We start from the raw sequence: 17,522 nt of genomic DNA on the forward strand, positions 1-17,522 counted from the left end.
AAGTATGATAAGTTCCACCCACCTAAAGAGTTTTGAAATGCCCTGGAATCTGGATCTTCTTGAACAATATGTCTATGAACCAATTGCTTATTATGTTATTATGTTGACCCTTTCTCTGGTGACACAATCAAGCCTAAAATGTCCACTTGTACATAGGAGATATAGCCAACAAATACAGAAAATATAAAAGAATGTGAATGGCAGACCATGAAATACTAGCCTACTGACCGCGTCCATATCTCTTGAAGCCAGAAGAGAAAACAATATTTTGGTCTCGCCATGAACTTTAATCACCTTCAACAGACTCACTTCAGCAGGCTAGGTCTCTAACTATGATTACCTTTCAATATGTGATAAAGTAGTTAACCCTAACAATCAAAATCATTTATATTTTTCTAGAAATCAGCATTTTCTATTACAAGATAATTCATTTTTTACACGACCTATGGTGTGTGGTAATTTGTCAGAAACAAATATGAGGAAATGCTATGTCACAAATGAATAACAAGTTTTGTAAGACTTTATGTTCTCCAGTTTATAAGATATTGTTTTTACTTATGTCTCCGCCTCTGGAAGTTTTTGGGTCAGAGAGAGTTTACTGCAGTTACAACAGGGCGGAACTGCAGTTTGCAGTAAGTCGAAGGAAGACGGACAGTCCGGCAGAGTAACAGTTTAACCAAACAGACTAGTAAATCGTTAACATGCCAGCGTGCTAGGTTAAATCCACAGTTTCTTTATCTAACGACATCGCGGATACCAACACGGATTGTTTCTGGGTGTTTGGGAGGTGTTTGAACTTCCCTCACATTCTCCTCAACGTATTTTCGCGAAGGGAGGCGGCGGTGGAGCGCTCGGCAGCCATCTTTGGACCTGAGTGGGATTCTACTCTGGCACCACAGTTACTTCGAGGGTGGGGATCTTAACCTACGGTAATTTAACTAATCTGACATTTATAATCGACTGACAGCGGTAAGAACCACAAGGATTTAACGTACGAAATAACCGTGTCGGTGATGAAACGGGAGGAACACTTTTATAATCCCAAACTGTTGTGAATAACACGACATTCTCTACAGTGCTGAGACCTGGCCTGTCAGGAGAGGGTGAGTTTCAGCTAACTGGCTAAGCTAAGTTAGCAAACATCACATTGGCAAGCTTGCTAATTTAGCAATATCTGGTAAATAACTCCTTAAAGTCGGTGTAATTCCACATCATTCGAGTAGTTACTTCACTGTTCACGTTGTAAATACGCAGCGGATATTGTTTGGATTGTTTGATCATATGACACGTAACTTAGCTTAGCTAACGTTAAGTTTGGTGTGTAGCTAACGTTACAGTCAACGTCGGCTGGTTTGGGAGCTCCTGAAACCCTCTGAATTTTGTGAGATCGAGAGTGTTGTTTTAGGGTCTTTACATTCCAGACTCTGTTAGTTTGATTTACTGATGTGACAAGTGAAACGGCGGTTGGAAAGTGACAACTTTCAGAAAATCCCACTAAGTGCTCTCGCTAATTCCACTTGTGTTGAAACTCCAGTGAGGTGTTACCCAGCCACACAGGTAACTGTGGATAGAGCGCAGCAGGTAAGGCTAGTTTTGGGTAAACCTTGGTCATCTGATTGTGGTGTATTACATTTGTTCAGAGCAATAACACTACTGTACAAGTGTCTACTTATCCCCACAGTCAAACTCTGATCAGACCCAATTGCCATCTTGCTCGATTCATGTACTGTACTGTAAGCCTGTACATAAGACACACACTTAGTTTTTTGTTCCTTGACATATGTGTTGAAGATGAAGGAAACACTGGTGGTTGACACTGTGTGATTGTGTGATGTTGTGCTATGGTTTGGAGTGCCATAAGGAAATGACTGAACTGACCAACATTACTCATAAGTTAAGTGCTGATTTCTAAAAAAAAAAGTGATGGTAAAGATACATTAACTGCGTGGTACGACAGCTTTCGCAGTGTTTGCAATTGCAATCCACGTCTGTGCGCATGCCATTGCTGTTGAGTCAAGAGAGACAGATAATCACCAGTCAAAATGCTCACCAGGGCCCCTTCCTACCTCCCTATAGCTGTGCGAACAGGAAATGCAGCGCAGTGAGGGCATACATTGGGAATTCCAGCCCTCTAGCTTTGTTGTCCTGTCCTGCTGCATTCTTGTGCGTATGTGTGTGCGCTGTGCTTGTTGGAACGCACGGGTGTTTTATGAAGGTATCAGTTATCATCACTCACTTTTGTGCTCACGTTTCCACATTGGGGGGGAAAATGCCATCGGGAGATATGACAACAAAGCTCATTCATGAGCAACACTGTAGTAAAGAACAATGGCAATAAAGTCCCTGCATAGTAATGAGGCTTTATTTCAGGGCCCGTGGCTTGCGTCTGTGTGGAATAGTGAGTTGTTCAGTGTTGTTGTGAGACAAAAGATGTCTACTTGAACTGGGGGCTGTTTCTCCCGGACTGGGAAAGAAGTCTTGTGACTCCAGCGTCAGCTCTGCATCTGATCATCTGAGCCACATGGGCTCAGTAAAGCTTCCTCAGTTATCTTTTACAAGTCTACATCTGTATTACAGCAGTGAAGTTGTACAGCAAACTATTTACTAGACAAGTTTCAGCCAGACAGTGGAGTTGGGGACGTTATGCTATATACTGTAAAGGGTGTCCTTGACTTTATCTAAAATAAAAACATACAATCTGGTTAATCCACACACCCCACTGTAAATATTTTCGATATTTTTCAGGAATCACGGGTATTTCTCTCTACCCAGCTCAGTTTTTGGAACGGCACACTGTTTTTTGCCCCAGTTTTTTAACGCAGTGATCACCACACACAATCAATCGGTATTTTGCACCTGTATGCCTTTTTTTTTTTTTTTAAACTAGGGCAAATAAAACCAGAACCAAATGCACGGCTAGAAACCACTATAGGTAATAGAGAATAGGTGTTGCGCAATCAACTGCACGGAGGTTACATGGAGAATGTTTGGTATGTTTAAGAACGTGTGTTTACCGCGTACCTACAGGTTTAACAAGTAGTCCGATCACTGGAATGCTTTGTTCCAGTGCAGGCGTCTTGTCTCGCAGCGTGTCGGTACCTCGGTGTCTTTGTTCGAGCTTGAAATGGTGATCTGCGAGACGGTTCCTCGTATCCTCCTCACATCTGTCTGTCTCCATACCAGTCACTGAAGGTGTGAGAGGAGTTTGTTAGGACACAGCCCACTGATTTCCGTACTGTGGTTGCTGTTACTATGGAAACAGAAGACCTATCTCTTCGCTCCCTCCAGGGTTTTTTTTCCGACCGGCCGTTCTCCACATTTGCACCCGACATCGTGGTTCAGCTCATGTTTTGCGTAGCCCTCTCTCGCTCAGGTTAATAGGCTCTGCTGTAGCACACATGCACAGCCAGAGAGCTGTGTGATCTGTTACCTGTTGTTTCACACGACCTCCCACTGTAACTTACAACATTAACAATGTAGAGGAATCTAGTAGTGACGTAAATAACGTGTATTTCATCCAAATTAACTTAGATTTTGTACGTTCCTGCTGTCAATTTGATATTTATGATAAAACCCGGTCATTTATTGTCTTTTCTTCAACGTGTTCTTGCCTTTTTCTTGTACTTTCAGCTCTGAACACATATGAGACCACTGTCCTGCAGATGAGCCATCGGTGGGGGCTTTCAAGGCGCTGTCGCAGACCCAGATAGTTCCTGGCGACAGCGGCTCTGCCCCCCCCCCGCCCCCACAACTCCCCATTATGCCCAACAGCAGTCGGGCGGGGAGCCTGAAGGACCCCGATGTCGCCGAGCTCTTCTTCAAGGAGGACCCAGAAAAGCTCTACTCGGATCTGCGAGAGATCGGCCATGGCAGCTTTGGTGCTGTATATTTTGTGAGTATTTCACAATACACGGGTACGGACCCAGCCGGAAGCCATGTTCAGTCTGACATCAGAACTGCTCATCATTAAGTACAGTGAGGCCACTGTGTTGGCACATTCGGACACAGAGGGGTCTGACCCAAAGACAAAGGGTTGTCCAAGCAAATCAGTTCATCAAATATGTTCAAGTGCAGATTTCTGGTATTGCACTGTGTAACAAGGTTGGCGTAATTCAATTGTTTTACCTAAACATCATTGTTATGGATGATAAAATGAATGCTGATTGTGATAAGTTACCTGAAAATTAGGAAAGTCCTGTGTCATAGTGCTATAACCTGCTTACAAAGAAGTCCAGCATGAATATTTTTTCACTATACAGAGCATGCTTGAAGATTGGGGCTTTGGGATGACATTGATACATTGTTTTGTTTCAGTATTCATCAATAGGAAAGCATTGTTCCATCACCCTTTAGACCTTTAGATCCTTTTAAATGTTTCAGAATGACTTTAATGTCTTAGTGTGTCAGCCTTGACCTCCAGCTAATTACTGAGCAGACTTTACAGAAAGAATACATTTTTTTTTTTTATGATGTATTCTTAGCTCAATATCTTTATCCCTGTCGCCTCCATCACTGAACTACAACCTGAATCATTGGTTATGTTATGAAGTGACAATATCATGTCGTGCAAAATGTAACGTGCTTTTCATTCAGGCACGGGATGTGCGGACAAATGAGGTGGTGGCCATCAAGAAGATGTCCTACAGTGGAAAGCAGTCCACTGAGGTATAACAGCTTTCACTGATCGATACCACATTTTAGTGTTTTTTAAAAAAAAATCTTGTTTGTTGTCATAGTCTTCTAATTTTTACGATTTTCATAGAAATGGCAAGACATAATCAAGGAGGTGAAATTCCTGCAGAGAATACAGCACCCGAACAGCATCGAGTACAAAGGATGTTACCTGCGAGAGCACACTGCCTGGGTGAGACCCTACATGAGAGTTCGACGATCAGGACTGAAATGTATGACCCCACTGATCGGTAAAGTCACACATTTACACAACATACTCTTTATTTCATTGCAGCTGGTAATGGAGTATTGTCTAGGCTCTGCTTCAGATCTGTTGGAAGGTGAGTTGAAAACCTTTTGTATGCCCGATGATCGCATGAGGCAGCACGACTACAAACGGAGACGGTAGTCTCGCTTTTTTTCTTGATTTACATCGCTGTTGGTGAATTTATCCTTTCCAGTTCACAAGAAACCTCTGCAAGAAGTGGAAATAGCTGCAATTACCCATGGTGCTCTTCAAGGGTTGGCTTATCTTCACTCCCACAACATGATTCACCGGTGAGTGTTTGGAAGCATGCCGGACACTGCTTATGCCCTCGGGCGTTCTGTCGTCCGCGTGGCGCTGTAATCATTTCCTCGTATTTGTTCGACAGAGATATCAAGGCGGGAAATGTCTTGCTGACGGAGCCAGGGCAGGTAAAACTAGCAGATTTTGGTTCTGCCTCCATTGCCTGTCCTGCCAACTCCTTTGTTGGGACTCCATATTGGTATGCTACAAAACATTTTATTAAAGGTTTCCCAAATGTTCCATTAAAATGGTTATTAACACGTTTGTATGGCGCTGAATGTGTTTTTCTCAGGATGGCCCCAGAAGTCATTTTAGCTATGGATGAAGGCCAGTATGATGGAAAGGTGGACATCTGGTCCTTGGGAATAACCTGCATTGAATTAGGTATGGTCACTGTTGTATATGGCCTAATTCACATCTCGGACTTAGATTACAGTTACATTGCTTGCATCGATCTCTTTTTCTCAATTTTACAAACATCTCATTGCCAGCATTCATTTTGCTCACTTAGTCAGTCAATAACTGAATAATGTTGCTCTTTCTTCCTCTCATAATTTCATTTCCCTTTTGCAACATCTGAATCATTGGTGTAACCTGCTACTTGACCTGTAGCTGAGAGGAAGCCTCCACTGTTCAACATGAATGCAATGAGTGCCTTATACCACATAGCACAGAATGAGAGTCCCATGCTGCAGTCCAGTGAATGGTGAGTTTAGAGTTATATTAATATTAGCTCGTCTGTTGTTTCTTAAATAAACTGAGGCCATAAAATAATTACAAATCTATAATTTCATCTCTCACTTTTAGGACGGACTATTTCCGAAATTTTGTAGATTCTTGCCTTCAGAAATTTCCCCAGGACAGGCCCAACTCTGAGGAGCTCTTAAAGGTAATAATCTCACAATGCCTATGGCAGATTATGTTCCGTGTTTAATCCCTGTAACCTTATCAAGACGTCTTTTCTGTGTTCGTCCTCCAGCATGCATTTGTCCAGCGTGAGCGTCCAGAATCCGTGCTAATAGACCTGATAAGTCGGACTAAGGACGCGGTGCGAGAGCTTGACAATCTGCAGTATCGCAAGATGAAGAAGATCTTGTTTCAGGAAGCCCACAATGGCCCCACAACGGAGGCACAAGATGACGACGAGGTCTGTCACGTGACCGTTTCAGCTTCTATTCGCCTGCACTTCTTTCTGTCTCTGTGTGATGTCATCCTATAAGTTATAAGAGAGCGTTGTTTTAACCTTCTTACTATGTGCTGCGTGTGTTATTTCCAGGATCCCGAGCACAGCGTGGGCAGGACGGGTACAGTGAACAGCGTGGGGAGCAACCAATCCATACCCAGTATGTCAATCAGTGCCAGTTCCCAGAGCAGCTCTGTCAACAGTCTCACGGACGCAGGCGATGACAAGAGCGAGGTGGACATGGAGGGAGGTCACACGGTCATGTCCAACAGCTCCGTGATCCTCCTCAAACCGGTAAGAGGTCCAGGTTCCAGTCTGACCTGCAGCCATGTCGTGTTACATGGTGTTCACTGTTTCAAATTGATAAGAGTAATGCATTCATTAATCACGGTGCAGTATTTTGTTCTGCTGTTTACATGCTCCGTGTGTGTATTTCTGCTTGCTTTTCAGGATGAGGAGACGTACAATGAAGAGTCGGAGCCGAACAACCGGCCGACTGAGCCTCAGTCCCCGCCTGCACACACTCCACGGCCAAAACGCAACCGCGAACACTTCGCTACTATACGCACAGCCTCAGTGGTAATCACTCATTTATTGAATAAGAAGACGGCGATGATAACTTCTTGTATAGCTGCTGGACATTTTCCACATCCATGTGTTCTTCAAAGGCAGACCTCTTTTGACACGTTGCCCTCGTGGTCATTTCACTTTAAGGCTAAAAATAAATACTTTTCCTCCTCAAAAGCAGTGTCATGATCCAGCTTGAAAACACAAAAACAGTTGTCCATGTCACCCATATTCTCTTTAATACCTCACTTTTGCATGATACATATGTTCGCCTCGCATACATATTGCGTATGCATCTCCAACAATATAAAGGGAATCCGTGTCTTGTGTTTTTCAGCTCACTCGCCAGATTAAGGAGCACGAGCAGGATTCAGAGCTCAGGGAGCAGATCTTGGGCTACAAGCGCATGAGGCGGCAGCACCAGAAACAGCTGATGGCTCTGGAGAACAAGCTGAAAGCGGAGATGGACGAGCACAGGCTTCGCCTGGACAAGGAGCTGGAGAACCAGAGGAATAGCTTCGCCCAGGAGATGGAGAAACTGATCAAGAAGCACCAGGCGTCCATGGAGAAAGATGTAGGCTTCAAGCTCATCTGTGTTCACTGAAGATTTACTAAACACTGTGTTTTACATAGAGACGACTGACTATGGTGTGCGTTTCTTCCATTAGGTAAAAACCTTTAACAACGATGAGAAGAAGTTCCAACAACATATCCAGAGTCAGCAGAAGAAAGAGCTCAACAGCTTCCTGGAATCTCAGAAGCGGGAGTACAAACTTCGCAAGGAACAACTTAAAGAGGTAGGGGGATAGTTACAATAGAATCCTAAACTTTCAGTTTACTCACTATCAGCAAATGGACACCAATCAGCACTATGTAGTCCTCTTCTACCAGTGACCTGCATTCTTTCTTCTGTTCAGGAGTTGAATGAAAACCAGTCAACGCCCAAGAAGGAAAAGCAGGACTGGTTGTCCAAGCAGAAGGAGAACTTCCAACACTTCCAAGCGGAGGAAGAGGCCAACTTGGCGCGCAGACAGAGGCAGTATCTGGACCTGGAGTGCCGCCGGTTCAAACGGAGGATCTTGATCGCGCGCCACACCATTGAGCGGGACTTAGTGCGCGAGGTCAGCACTCCGTCTCCCACATTGTACTTCTGGGTCTGAAATGTGTTGATTAACATGCTAAAATCTAAGTTATCTTTGGGCGCATCATCACTTTGCTGTTTGTTTCTCCATGTGCACATGATTAGGAGCTAAACAAGCGTCAGACCCAGAAGGACTTGGAACACGCCATGCTTCTCCGGCACCACGAGTCCATGCAAGAGCTGGAGTTCCGCCAGCTCAACAACATCCAAAAGACGAGGGCTGAGCTCATCCGCCTGCAGCACCAGACGGAGCTCACCAATCAGCAGGAGTACAACAAGAGGAGGGAGAGGGAGCTTCGGCGCAAACACGTCATGGAGGTTCGCCAGCAGCCCAAGAGCCTCAGGGTGAGAACGCAGCTCGTGTTGAATATTCAGTAGATGCTCTAATTTCAGCGATAATGAAACGCTGCTCTGGGTACTTCTGGATCTGTTTTAACATTCAGTTCACTATTTGTCAGGCTAACCTATATTTGATCTTGAATAAGCCAAGATGTGGTGAAACATGGATCCACTGCATTAAAGTATGCGTGTGGAGCTTCTACCCTCCTCTTTGGTTAGATAAACTGTTTTAAATGAAATTGAGGATGGCAAAAATATTGATCAGGTTCTGTTCCTGCGTTGTCTTAATGTTTGCTATTAAAGAAGGAAATACATCATTTTCTTTTCTCCCTGTAACGCAGTCCAAAGAGCTACAGATTAAGAAGCAGTTCCAGGACACGTGTAAGATCCAGACCAGGCAGTACAAAGCGCTGAGGAACCATCTGTTGGAGACCACGCCAAAGTCGGAGCACAAGGCTGTCCTCAAACGTCTGAAGCACGAGCAGCACCGCAAACTTGCCATCTTGGCAGAGCAGTATGACCACTCCATCAATGAGATGCTTTCCACTCAGGCGGTGAGTCTGGGAATGCCAGAATTATCTAGAATCTTAAAGCTGTAAAATATGACCATGAAGGTGCCACCCGATTTTACTTTTTGCTGGTTTACGGTTGTATTTTACTCATTGGATCCTGATCTATTCTCTGTCACCAGCTGCGTCTGGATGAGACTCAGGAGGCTCAGTGCCAGGGCCTACGAATGCAGCTACAGCAGGAGCTGGAGCTGCTCAACGCCTACCAGAGCAAGATCAAGATGCAGACGGACGCCCAACATGAGCGCGAGAGAAAGGACCTGGAGCAGAGGGTGTCCCTCCGGAGGGCCCTGCTGGAACAGAAGGTGATCCTCCTCTCTCGAGTTATCTCATGGAGAGATTGTCATTGGTCTACCTCCCATGATTATTGGGAAGGTTTGAGTTTTAGAAGGCCAGCACACTCACTCACACAGGTTGTTCTGGTTTTATTAGACTGCTGCTCTGGTTGAAGGAGGGAAAAGGCCCGCTAGGATTTATATGTGAATGTACCAATAAAAATGAGAACGGTGTAATATGTCCAGCCCTAACTGGTGCGACAACATTAACAGGAGAGTAAGGGCAATGTGACACATGCACGCAGTGAACATGAATTCAAATCCCCATTCACTTCCGTTCTCAAACACAGTCTGTAGAATTCCACTAAGTCCTGGAGAAGTTTAATGTGGTACAATAAGAAGGAAAAGCACAGGTGTAACCAAATACAAATGAATGATGGCTGTGTTCTAGTGTCTCAGTATGTCATGACAGCGGGACACAATACCAGGACCCTGAATGTGAAGCAGCTAAATGGGATTCAGCCATGCTTCCTTTTTATTGTTTACACCTTTTGTGTTTCTTTGAACAGATTTCCAGTCGGTGTGAAAGCTAAATATGCACGGTTGACGGATGCTTGTAGAACACAGTGGTGTTAAGTCACACTGCCGACTGTGAAGCAGATATATTGCATGTGAACATTGTCTTTTCTGTAGATTGAGGAGGAGATGATGTCCTTGGAGAACGAACGCTTGGAGCGAATCCGGAGCCTGCTGGAACGCCAAGCCCGAGAAGTTGAGGCTTTTGACTCGGAGAGCATGCGCCTGGGCTTCAGCAACATGGTGCTGTCCAACGTCTCCCCGGAGGGGCTCAGCAACAGCTTTCCTGGGGCGCACGCAAGTTGGAATCAGCCACAGCAACCGTCCGGAAGCTCCCCGGCGTCGCAGTGGGGCAGTGGCGGCTCGGGCGGAGGGTCAAGCCACCACGGCAGCCATCACCACTATCACTCCAGTCCGGGAGGGGCACCTATGCAGCAGGGCTGGGGGCAGGGCATGCAGGGAGGCGGGGTTCCGTCGCCGTGGGGCCACCCATCCCGCAGCAGTGGAGGTGTACAGAACAGCCCCCAGGCAATGGGGAGGACACCCTCAGGAGGGCGCAGCGAGCAGAACATGAGCAGGAGTACCAGCGTCACCTCTCAAATATCTAACGGGTCGCACCTCTCCTACACATAGATCCCCTGTCGGTCCCCGGCGTCAGAGTTTGAGCGTGGAGACGTAGAGTCCAACAAACGAAGCAGGACAGAATAATGGCAGAGCTCTGCTGCTCTGTCTCTCTCTCTCTCTCTCTCTTGCTCTCTCTCTCTCTCTGCGTTTCTCCCGTGTACAGATGTGGATGTGCGATGAAATAAATGTTGCTCAGGTCAAAAGGGCTGGAGGAGACGCAGCCCGTCCTCACGGCAGTTTATCGGCACACACAGATCCTTAAATTTATGTTACATAAGAAATTTGAGCGTCAACACATAATGTTTTTATTTACAGCTCTCTCCTTCTGAATTTTTTTTTTTTTTTTTTTAAATGTACATTATGTGCTTTTCACAGCCATTGCTCTCATTTTGCACATGACACACTGTTAAAAAGCTTTTGACATGTGTGAACGATGTCCTTTAGAAATGTGGTATCAAACAATCACAGAGAACTCATTTTTATTTAGGACTCCCTCACTCTCCCGATTCTTATTCTGTTATACACTGGTCCATTTTCTGACGGTGGTTTAAAAAAATGCGGCAAACCTGACTAAAGTTGCGTTGCTGTTGTGATACCAGCCTGCTGTAATGGTCATTGTGATAACTTTTACTTTTCATTCACTGCTTTTTATTTCACCCGACTTCCTGGTCAGCAGCCAAAATGAGACTTAACAAATCCAGAGCCAAATAAACAAACCGTAACCGTTTCAGGCTTATGTTACAACACTACTACAGTGCCTTTTAATCCTTGATTCTAAAAATCCATCTCAGATGTTTATAGTTTTGATAATTTCATCATCCGTTTAGAATCAGTGCCGGTGTATGTTTAGTTTATTTTATTTTTTTATTTTAATTCCAGAGGGTGTGAAAATACTTTCCTCAGATTATACTTACTGTGTATGCAGTTAAAGTCTTATAAATGGTGAGAAATAGAAAGATACTTGTATCGGTGTATATCAGTAACTATATGGTTTTGGTCTTTAGAGTGGTGGTACTCTCGGGGCAATTGTACACATTCACAGGAGGAGATTACAACAAAAAAAAAAAGGAGACTACTTTGCCTTCAAAAACAATCCTAGTATTGATCTGTTTATTTTTTATTAGTGCCTTTTTAAACTGCTGCCTTTTTCTAAGCACTTTAAACAGCGGAATGTGTGTAAAGTTTGACTACTTCTCGCTGAGCACCTGGTGGATTGAGTGTGTCGTCGGTACGCATGTTGTGAAGTTGACAAGTGGAGCTGACCCGTGCTGTGATTTGTAGGAGCAATCTCCCCAAGTACAGACAAGACCTAGTGTGTGTGTGTGTGTGACGATATATATACAGTATATGAATGAGAGCCCCCCCCCCCCCTCCTTTCTGCAGCTTTAACTGTGTTTAGAAACTGTAGCTGTTGGTTATCTCCTCCGTGTGTTTATGCTGAGTTGTGATTGAATAGAGGACGCGAGGATGCTGCGGGCTTTTTCAAATATCTCTTGGCTACAGTTTCACGAAGCAAAACGTTCACTGACGAGAGTCCATCACGTGCAGGCGGAGCGCTTCAGATAATTGTCAACGACCATGACAGCAGGCTCGGCACTACTAGGAAAACTACAACACTGTTAAACATGTTGGGGCCCAGTTAAGTAACACTAACGATGTAAAAGGTGCTAAGTTATAAATGTCACACCGTCCCCTCAGAACCCAAGAACGAGAGGGGGACTGAAACAAGCACATGCTCGCATGATGACGTTGTATCGCATACGTGTAAATTGAGTCAATGCGCACTCTGTGGAAAAATAGCCAAATACGAAATAAATGTGGCAAAAAAAAAGCATTTAGGTATTCCTTTTGATAGCTCTAGCAGTTCCTCTGATAATATCCGTCTCTGCTCACTCGCTTCTCTCTGAAGTGACGCTTTTTTTTATTTCCATGCAGAGTTTAAAACATTTTTTGTTTAAAAGGCCATTTAAAGATAATGATCCAGAGATGAGAAGGATAATATGTTCCCTTGAATCACAAAGCTGGTGTTAAATGTTCATATGTGTATATTTTATTAAAAGAAAACATTTAAAGACTAAACTCACATTTTAAGAAAATAATTTCTAAAAACTAACTTTATTTAACTGACAGACCACACTGATATTGGCAAACCTGTTTTGCTCTCTAAGTGGTTTTGAGTTGTCCGGACGTCGCTCATTGGAAGATATTCTTAGTTTTGTGTCCACAGACGGAATGCCTCCTCGTATGCATGTATTTGCTGTCATCGCCTTTTTTTTTTTCTTTTTTCAAATGCCACTTCTTCAGTCGGGCGTCTCTGAGCGTCATCACTGAAGAGTTCGTTCTCCCGCACACGTTTGATCATTCTCCAGGTTCAGAGCCACCTGTTCAAATTCTTTCTGAATGTCACATTGTGATAGATTGGGATCACGTTTGAGGACACAACAATGCTGGGCACTTCTTTTTTTTTTTTTTTAAATAAATGTGTATATATTCTATCCTTGAAAGTATGCATTATATCAAGCTGCTTATGGTTTGGTCCCAAAACACACACTTTTTTTTTTTTTTTTTTAATGCTGAGTGACTAGTTCCAGCTACTGTAACACAGCAGGTTATATTCATCATATCCTTTCTGATTTATTGATTTATCGTGATCTGAATCTTACCGTTAGTCAAAAGCCAAGAGTTTGAATGTCAGGCCGATCAATACACACATACTCACATACATGCCAACCTTAAGTTTGTATGCACAACTTCTGTTCAATTTTATGTCAATGTTGTGTGTGAGGGAGTCTGGATATTGTTGTCAATCATTGTCTCCACAAACCTGGATTTTATTCTTTCTTTTTTTTTCTTTTTTTTTTAACTTTAACTTTGATGTCAAATTGTGTCCTACTGACTGAAAGCTTTTGGGAAACAGAATGAGAATCGGCAATCCTTTTTTATGGTCAAACACTGTGCCATACCTGAGTTGCCAAGCCCAGATACCACTGCATTGTCTCATCGCCATGTTTTTACCTATCAGCGGGCGGACGGCATGAAACGTATGAAGCATAGAAACAACTTGGTTCTGGTCTAGTGGCCAAAGTTAAAAGGCTTGAAAAGATCAAGTGGATGACAGGCAAATTATGAAAAGAGATTGCATTTCTTTGAAGATGTCAGTATTCTTCTTTGGCACATTACCACTACAACTCATAACCTGTATTAAAATGTATAGACGGTGGAACTTGTTATTGAATGTCAGAGAGATTATAAAGATACTACATAAGAGATGGTAAAGTACTAAAAGTGGATTTAAATTGTGTAAAAAGATTCATAAAACAGAATAAGAATAGGATCAAATTTACTATTTGTTTGTATTATATTTAGCATTGTGTTGGCAGAGGGATATTGAACAGAAATCAGCTGTAATAAAGTAATTTTAGTATATCTGGCCTTTTGTTTTTATTTTATTTGTTTGTGTTGCTGTGTTATGGCATTCGTGTGGCATGCAGGGGGACCACAGTCAATCAACCAATGATATCCAAGGAGCGTTAAAAAGAGGTGGTGTCTTGTGTGATATCGTTGAGGTTCAACACATGCGCAGTTGAATCTGGTCTGAAAGGCTCCCTTGCCGGCTCACGAGCTTACCCCAAGAGTTAAGGCTGTTGAGCGCAACCAAATAGCACGTGAGCGGACTCGATCCCTGTTTCCTAGAGCCGTGTGCAGTAACACTCTCAACGGCAATGCTGCGGTTGAACTGCGCATGTGCAAGCTCAAAATCTCCCAGCCTTCATTCAATAGCCTTGTCCTACAAGCGGAAATACCTGCAACGTGATATGTGACGAGTATTGTAAACAAATGTGAATGTTTTGCTGGCCTGTTAAAGGAATGCCGGTACAAGAGTCGTTTATTTGAGTGAGTAAATAGTGTAATCAACTAAACGATCTTCTGCCCGGTTAACAATCATGGATGCGTGACTAATATAACTTCACGGTAGCTGTTAGCTGCAGTTTGTTCCTCTGTAACTTCGTCTTGTTCAACGTCACATTTGTGTCACGACTTTAGCTGCCAAGCTAACGGTAGACGTCTCTAACGCTATAGAAGCATTATTATATTATAATATAATACATTATTATATTCCCTGCATCGAGGACATGGACCCTACAACTCCGAATGCTTTATAGTAACGGTTCATAACGTTTAGCAACGTTGACTTTTGCAGCTAACGAGAACTTCTGTGTTGTAGAATGCATACGTTAGGCCTAATAGACATTTAAAGTAACTGAAATAGGTGGACACTGATTCACTATCTTTACTTTAAACAGCTAAATGAAATCAGAAGAAGTGTGAGGTTAGCCATTGAATTGGCAACATTCGTTTTTATAGTGTTTTTATCCTGGTACACTTTATTTTACATTTTATGTTATAAACGTGTGATACTTAATTGTTATTGCTCACATTATTGTGCCCAACTCAATAGTCTTACATTATTTAATAAAATAGTTTACATTATGTTTTGTGTAATTCTAGTAAACCTACAGTAGTACTTTATGACATACTATAAGTATGATTTACAAAACATATTTGGGATGGAAAAGCCTTAATCTATTATACTATAACAATGATGATTAATGAAATATGTTGTACAAGTGAACAATGTATAGAAAAAACGTATTGTATGCTGACTTGACATATTCACATTGCATACAAACCTTGATGTTATTTATAGTATGTGTATATATATATATATATATATATATATATATATATATATATATATATATATATATATTAATGTATGCACTGTTATGTCATAAAGTTATGACATAAACTGTATGTTCCCTGACGGTAGACACATATTAGAAGAATCACTCTTGAAAATTCAGGACAGGTGAATACTTTTTATATTTACGGTATAGATACTAGGATCATAATACCAGAAGGCATCACTTATTTGTACTGTACGTGTGGTGTCCTCACAGAGCTCCAGGATGTTGTGTGAAGTCGTGCTGTCATCACTATGGTTCCTGTTTGTCATATTCTGGGTCGAGACAATAAGTGTTTGGCTGTTTCTGTCCATGTTCTACCAGGACCGGGCTTTTTACTACTGGGGAGACGGGTAAGAGATGTTTTTATGTGCATTACATATGCAACACATTCACACTCTATGCTAAAGAAAGTCCTACACTTATTTATACCCCATGTAACCAAAGAGAGCCAGATTGTTGTGTGGTACGGGTCCCAGATCTATGACTTTGGTTTCCCCGCAAACACTTATTTGTCAACTTACTTGGAAGTCGAGGGAGAGAAGAAAAGTTAGAATGACATGCGTTGAAATTTTAAAACGTCACCTCCAATTTCTTGATAGGACCCAAACTTAAACCGTAAGAGTCCTCAAGCCCTTCCTTAAGTGATAGATGGCAAAACACTTAAGCCCTAATGGACAAAGTCCATTATAGAATCAGTGTTGTGTGTACTGGGTTCATGGGTAAATGAACACTATGTTTTAATAAAACTATTTGGTTTATGTTACAGGGTGTTTGCAGATGATCCTGGACAGATAATATACATGTTGAGCAGGTAAGAACTGTATTTTTATCCTGAATAATTAAGTTTATAACAATTTGTGTGCAAGGTATAATCTCTCGTCTCTCTCCACAGAGTTGATATTCAGACAGAGATGCAGACCTGAGATGGAAAAAAGATCAAGAACTCCACTGAAAGGACTCAATAGAGGCTGTTGCAGTTCTTTGACCGAACAACGAATGATGGAAAGCAGTAGCTGTTTTTTCTTTGCATTGACTTGCGCACAGTCCTTGTTAACGTCGTTAAACGTAGGCCCCCTTTTAATAATAGGTGGTGGAGAGTAGCAGCACGAGTGAAGGCGCAACTAAGATGTAGAGGGAGGTCCTCAATGGTTGATGTGTGTCATACCCACCAATGTAACATTTATATTTTCACTTTAAGATGTTGGGGAAGCAGAATGAATGGAGCATAAAATGCTTGGTTTGTTCTTTTTTTAACTCCATTTTGAGAAGATGGTGTTTTGATAATAGTGCCGTTCTATGCAACTACAGTTGTTGCTGTCTGCAGCTATAAGTGTTTTATATTTAGATTTACTGCAATATCAGATTACAGTATATCTGTTATAAGTTATGGCCTTTATCTGCGGAGGGATTCTGCTCAGTTGTCATGTGTCTCTATGCCGATATAAGAACGTGTATTACAAGACGGAAATTTCATACTGAGGATACATGATAACTGAGCCATTTTCAGAGCAACTGCTAAAGCTCCATCTGCTGTTGAAGATCACAAGATAGGATTGAAAGCCCTAAAAGTGGACCCTGTGTTCCCAATTGTATTTTTCCCAAAAGGAGCAATGTATTCTGTACACATAGTATGTCAAATGCAGTATGCCAAAAATATCCAGATGTTCTGCTTCTCTGGCAATTTTGCCTTCAATACTCTATGCAGCGGATACAAGCAAGAGGGTCAAAGTTCAGGGTGCAATTGAATGCATACTGCATGCAACGGTACTTTGTAAGGGCAGCTGCTGTATGTACTAAAAGTAAAAAGAATGAGTGTGTGATTTGGAACACAGCCCTGATTTGTGTGTCTAAAGACGAAGATAATAGTGGGGAGAGTATGCTCCATGTTAGGACTCCTCCATTAGAGCAATATGTAAGTATTATATCTAGTTAATGAAATAAAATGTGAAATTATACATTTCAAATAAGCAACTCTTTGCAAACCTGTGAGATTATTGGTCTGCCAAAAATATTTGTGCATTCCTTCTCTGTCAATTAAAGGGTTTGCTTTTGAACAGAACCAGCAGATAGTTTTGGTAACATTTTGAGACAAACAATGTCAATATTGTTTTGTAAACATATGCTAAATAAAAGTATTTTTAAGTGCACATTTTTTTTCTTCTGAGTGCTACATTGTGCAGCCTAACACCTCACATGCCAGGTCAGTAGGGGTCGCTCACGATCCTCCTCAGACCTGTGAAAGTCAGTCCACCACCGGGGTC

The 17,522-nt window shown here is 42.4% G+C and overlaps 1 protein-coding gene and 1 long non-coding RNA gene across 3 annotated transcripts; both read left to right on the forward strand.

Moving 5' to 3' along the window:
* The first annotated feature begins 817 nt into the window (after window positions 1-817).
* On the forward strand, window positions 818-13,929 carry taok1a (TAO kinase 1a). Of its 2 annotated transcripts, none has more exons than XM_079166856.1 (20): window positions 818-929; window positions 3,631-3,892; window positions 4,594-4,665; window positions 4,763-4,864; window positions 4,967-5,012; window positions 5,133-5,229; window positions 5,325-5,438; window positions 5,532-5,623; window positions 5,852-5,945; window positions 6,047-6,128; window positions 6,219-6,386; window positions 6,516-6,716; window positions 6,873-7,001; window positions 7,327-7,563; window positions 7,658-7,786; window positions 7,907-8,110; window positions 8,236-8,475; window positions 8,811-9,023; window positions 9,161-9,343; window positions 10,007-13,929. In XM_079166856.1, the coding sequence occupies exons 2-20, from the start codon at window positions 3,761-3,763 to the stop codon at window positions 10,520-10,522; spliced, it is 3,051 nt and encodes a 1,016-aa protein (XP_079022982.1). In that variant the 5' UTR covers window positions 818-929; window positions 3,631-3,760; the 3' UTR covers window positions 10,523-13,929. The 2 variants fall into 2 exon arrangements, with proteins under 2 accessions (XP_079022982.1, XP_079022983.1); XM_079166857.1 differs by having other exon boundaries at window positions 912-1,103.
* A 350-nt stretch (window positions 13,930-14,279) lies between these two features.
* LOC306700787 lies at window positions 14,280-17,378 on the forward strand. The gene is made up of 4 exons (XR_013767214.1): window positions 14,280-14,407; window positions 15,475-15,611; window positions 16,028-16,072; window positions 16,154-17,378. It is a non-coding gene; the product is annotated as an uncharacterized lncRNA (long non-coding RNA).
* The last annotated feature ends 144 nt before the right edge of the window (window positions 17,379-17,522 follow it).

Source organism: Pholis gunnellus (genome assembly GCF_910591455.1).
Source record: "Pholis gunnellus genome assembly, chromosome: 9".
Lineage (NCBI taxonomy): Eukaryota > Metazoa > Chordata > Actinopteri > Perciformes > Pholidae > Pholis > Pholis gunnellus.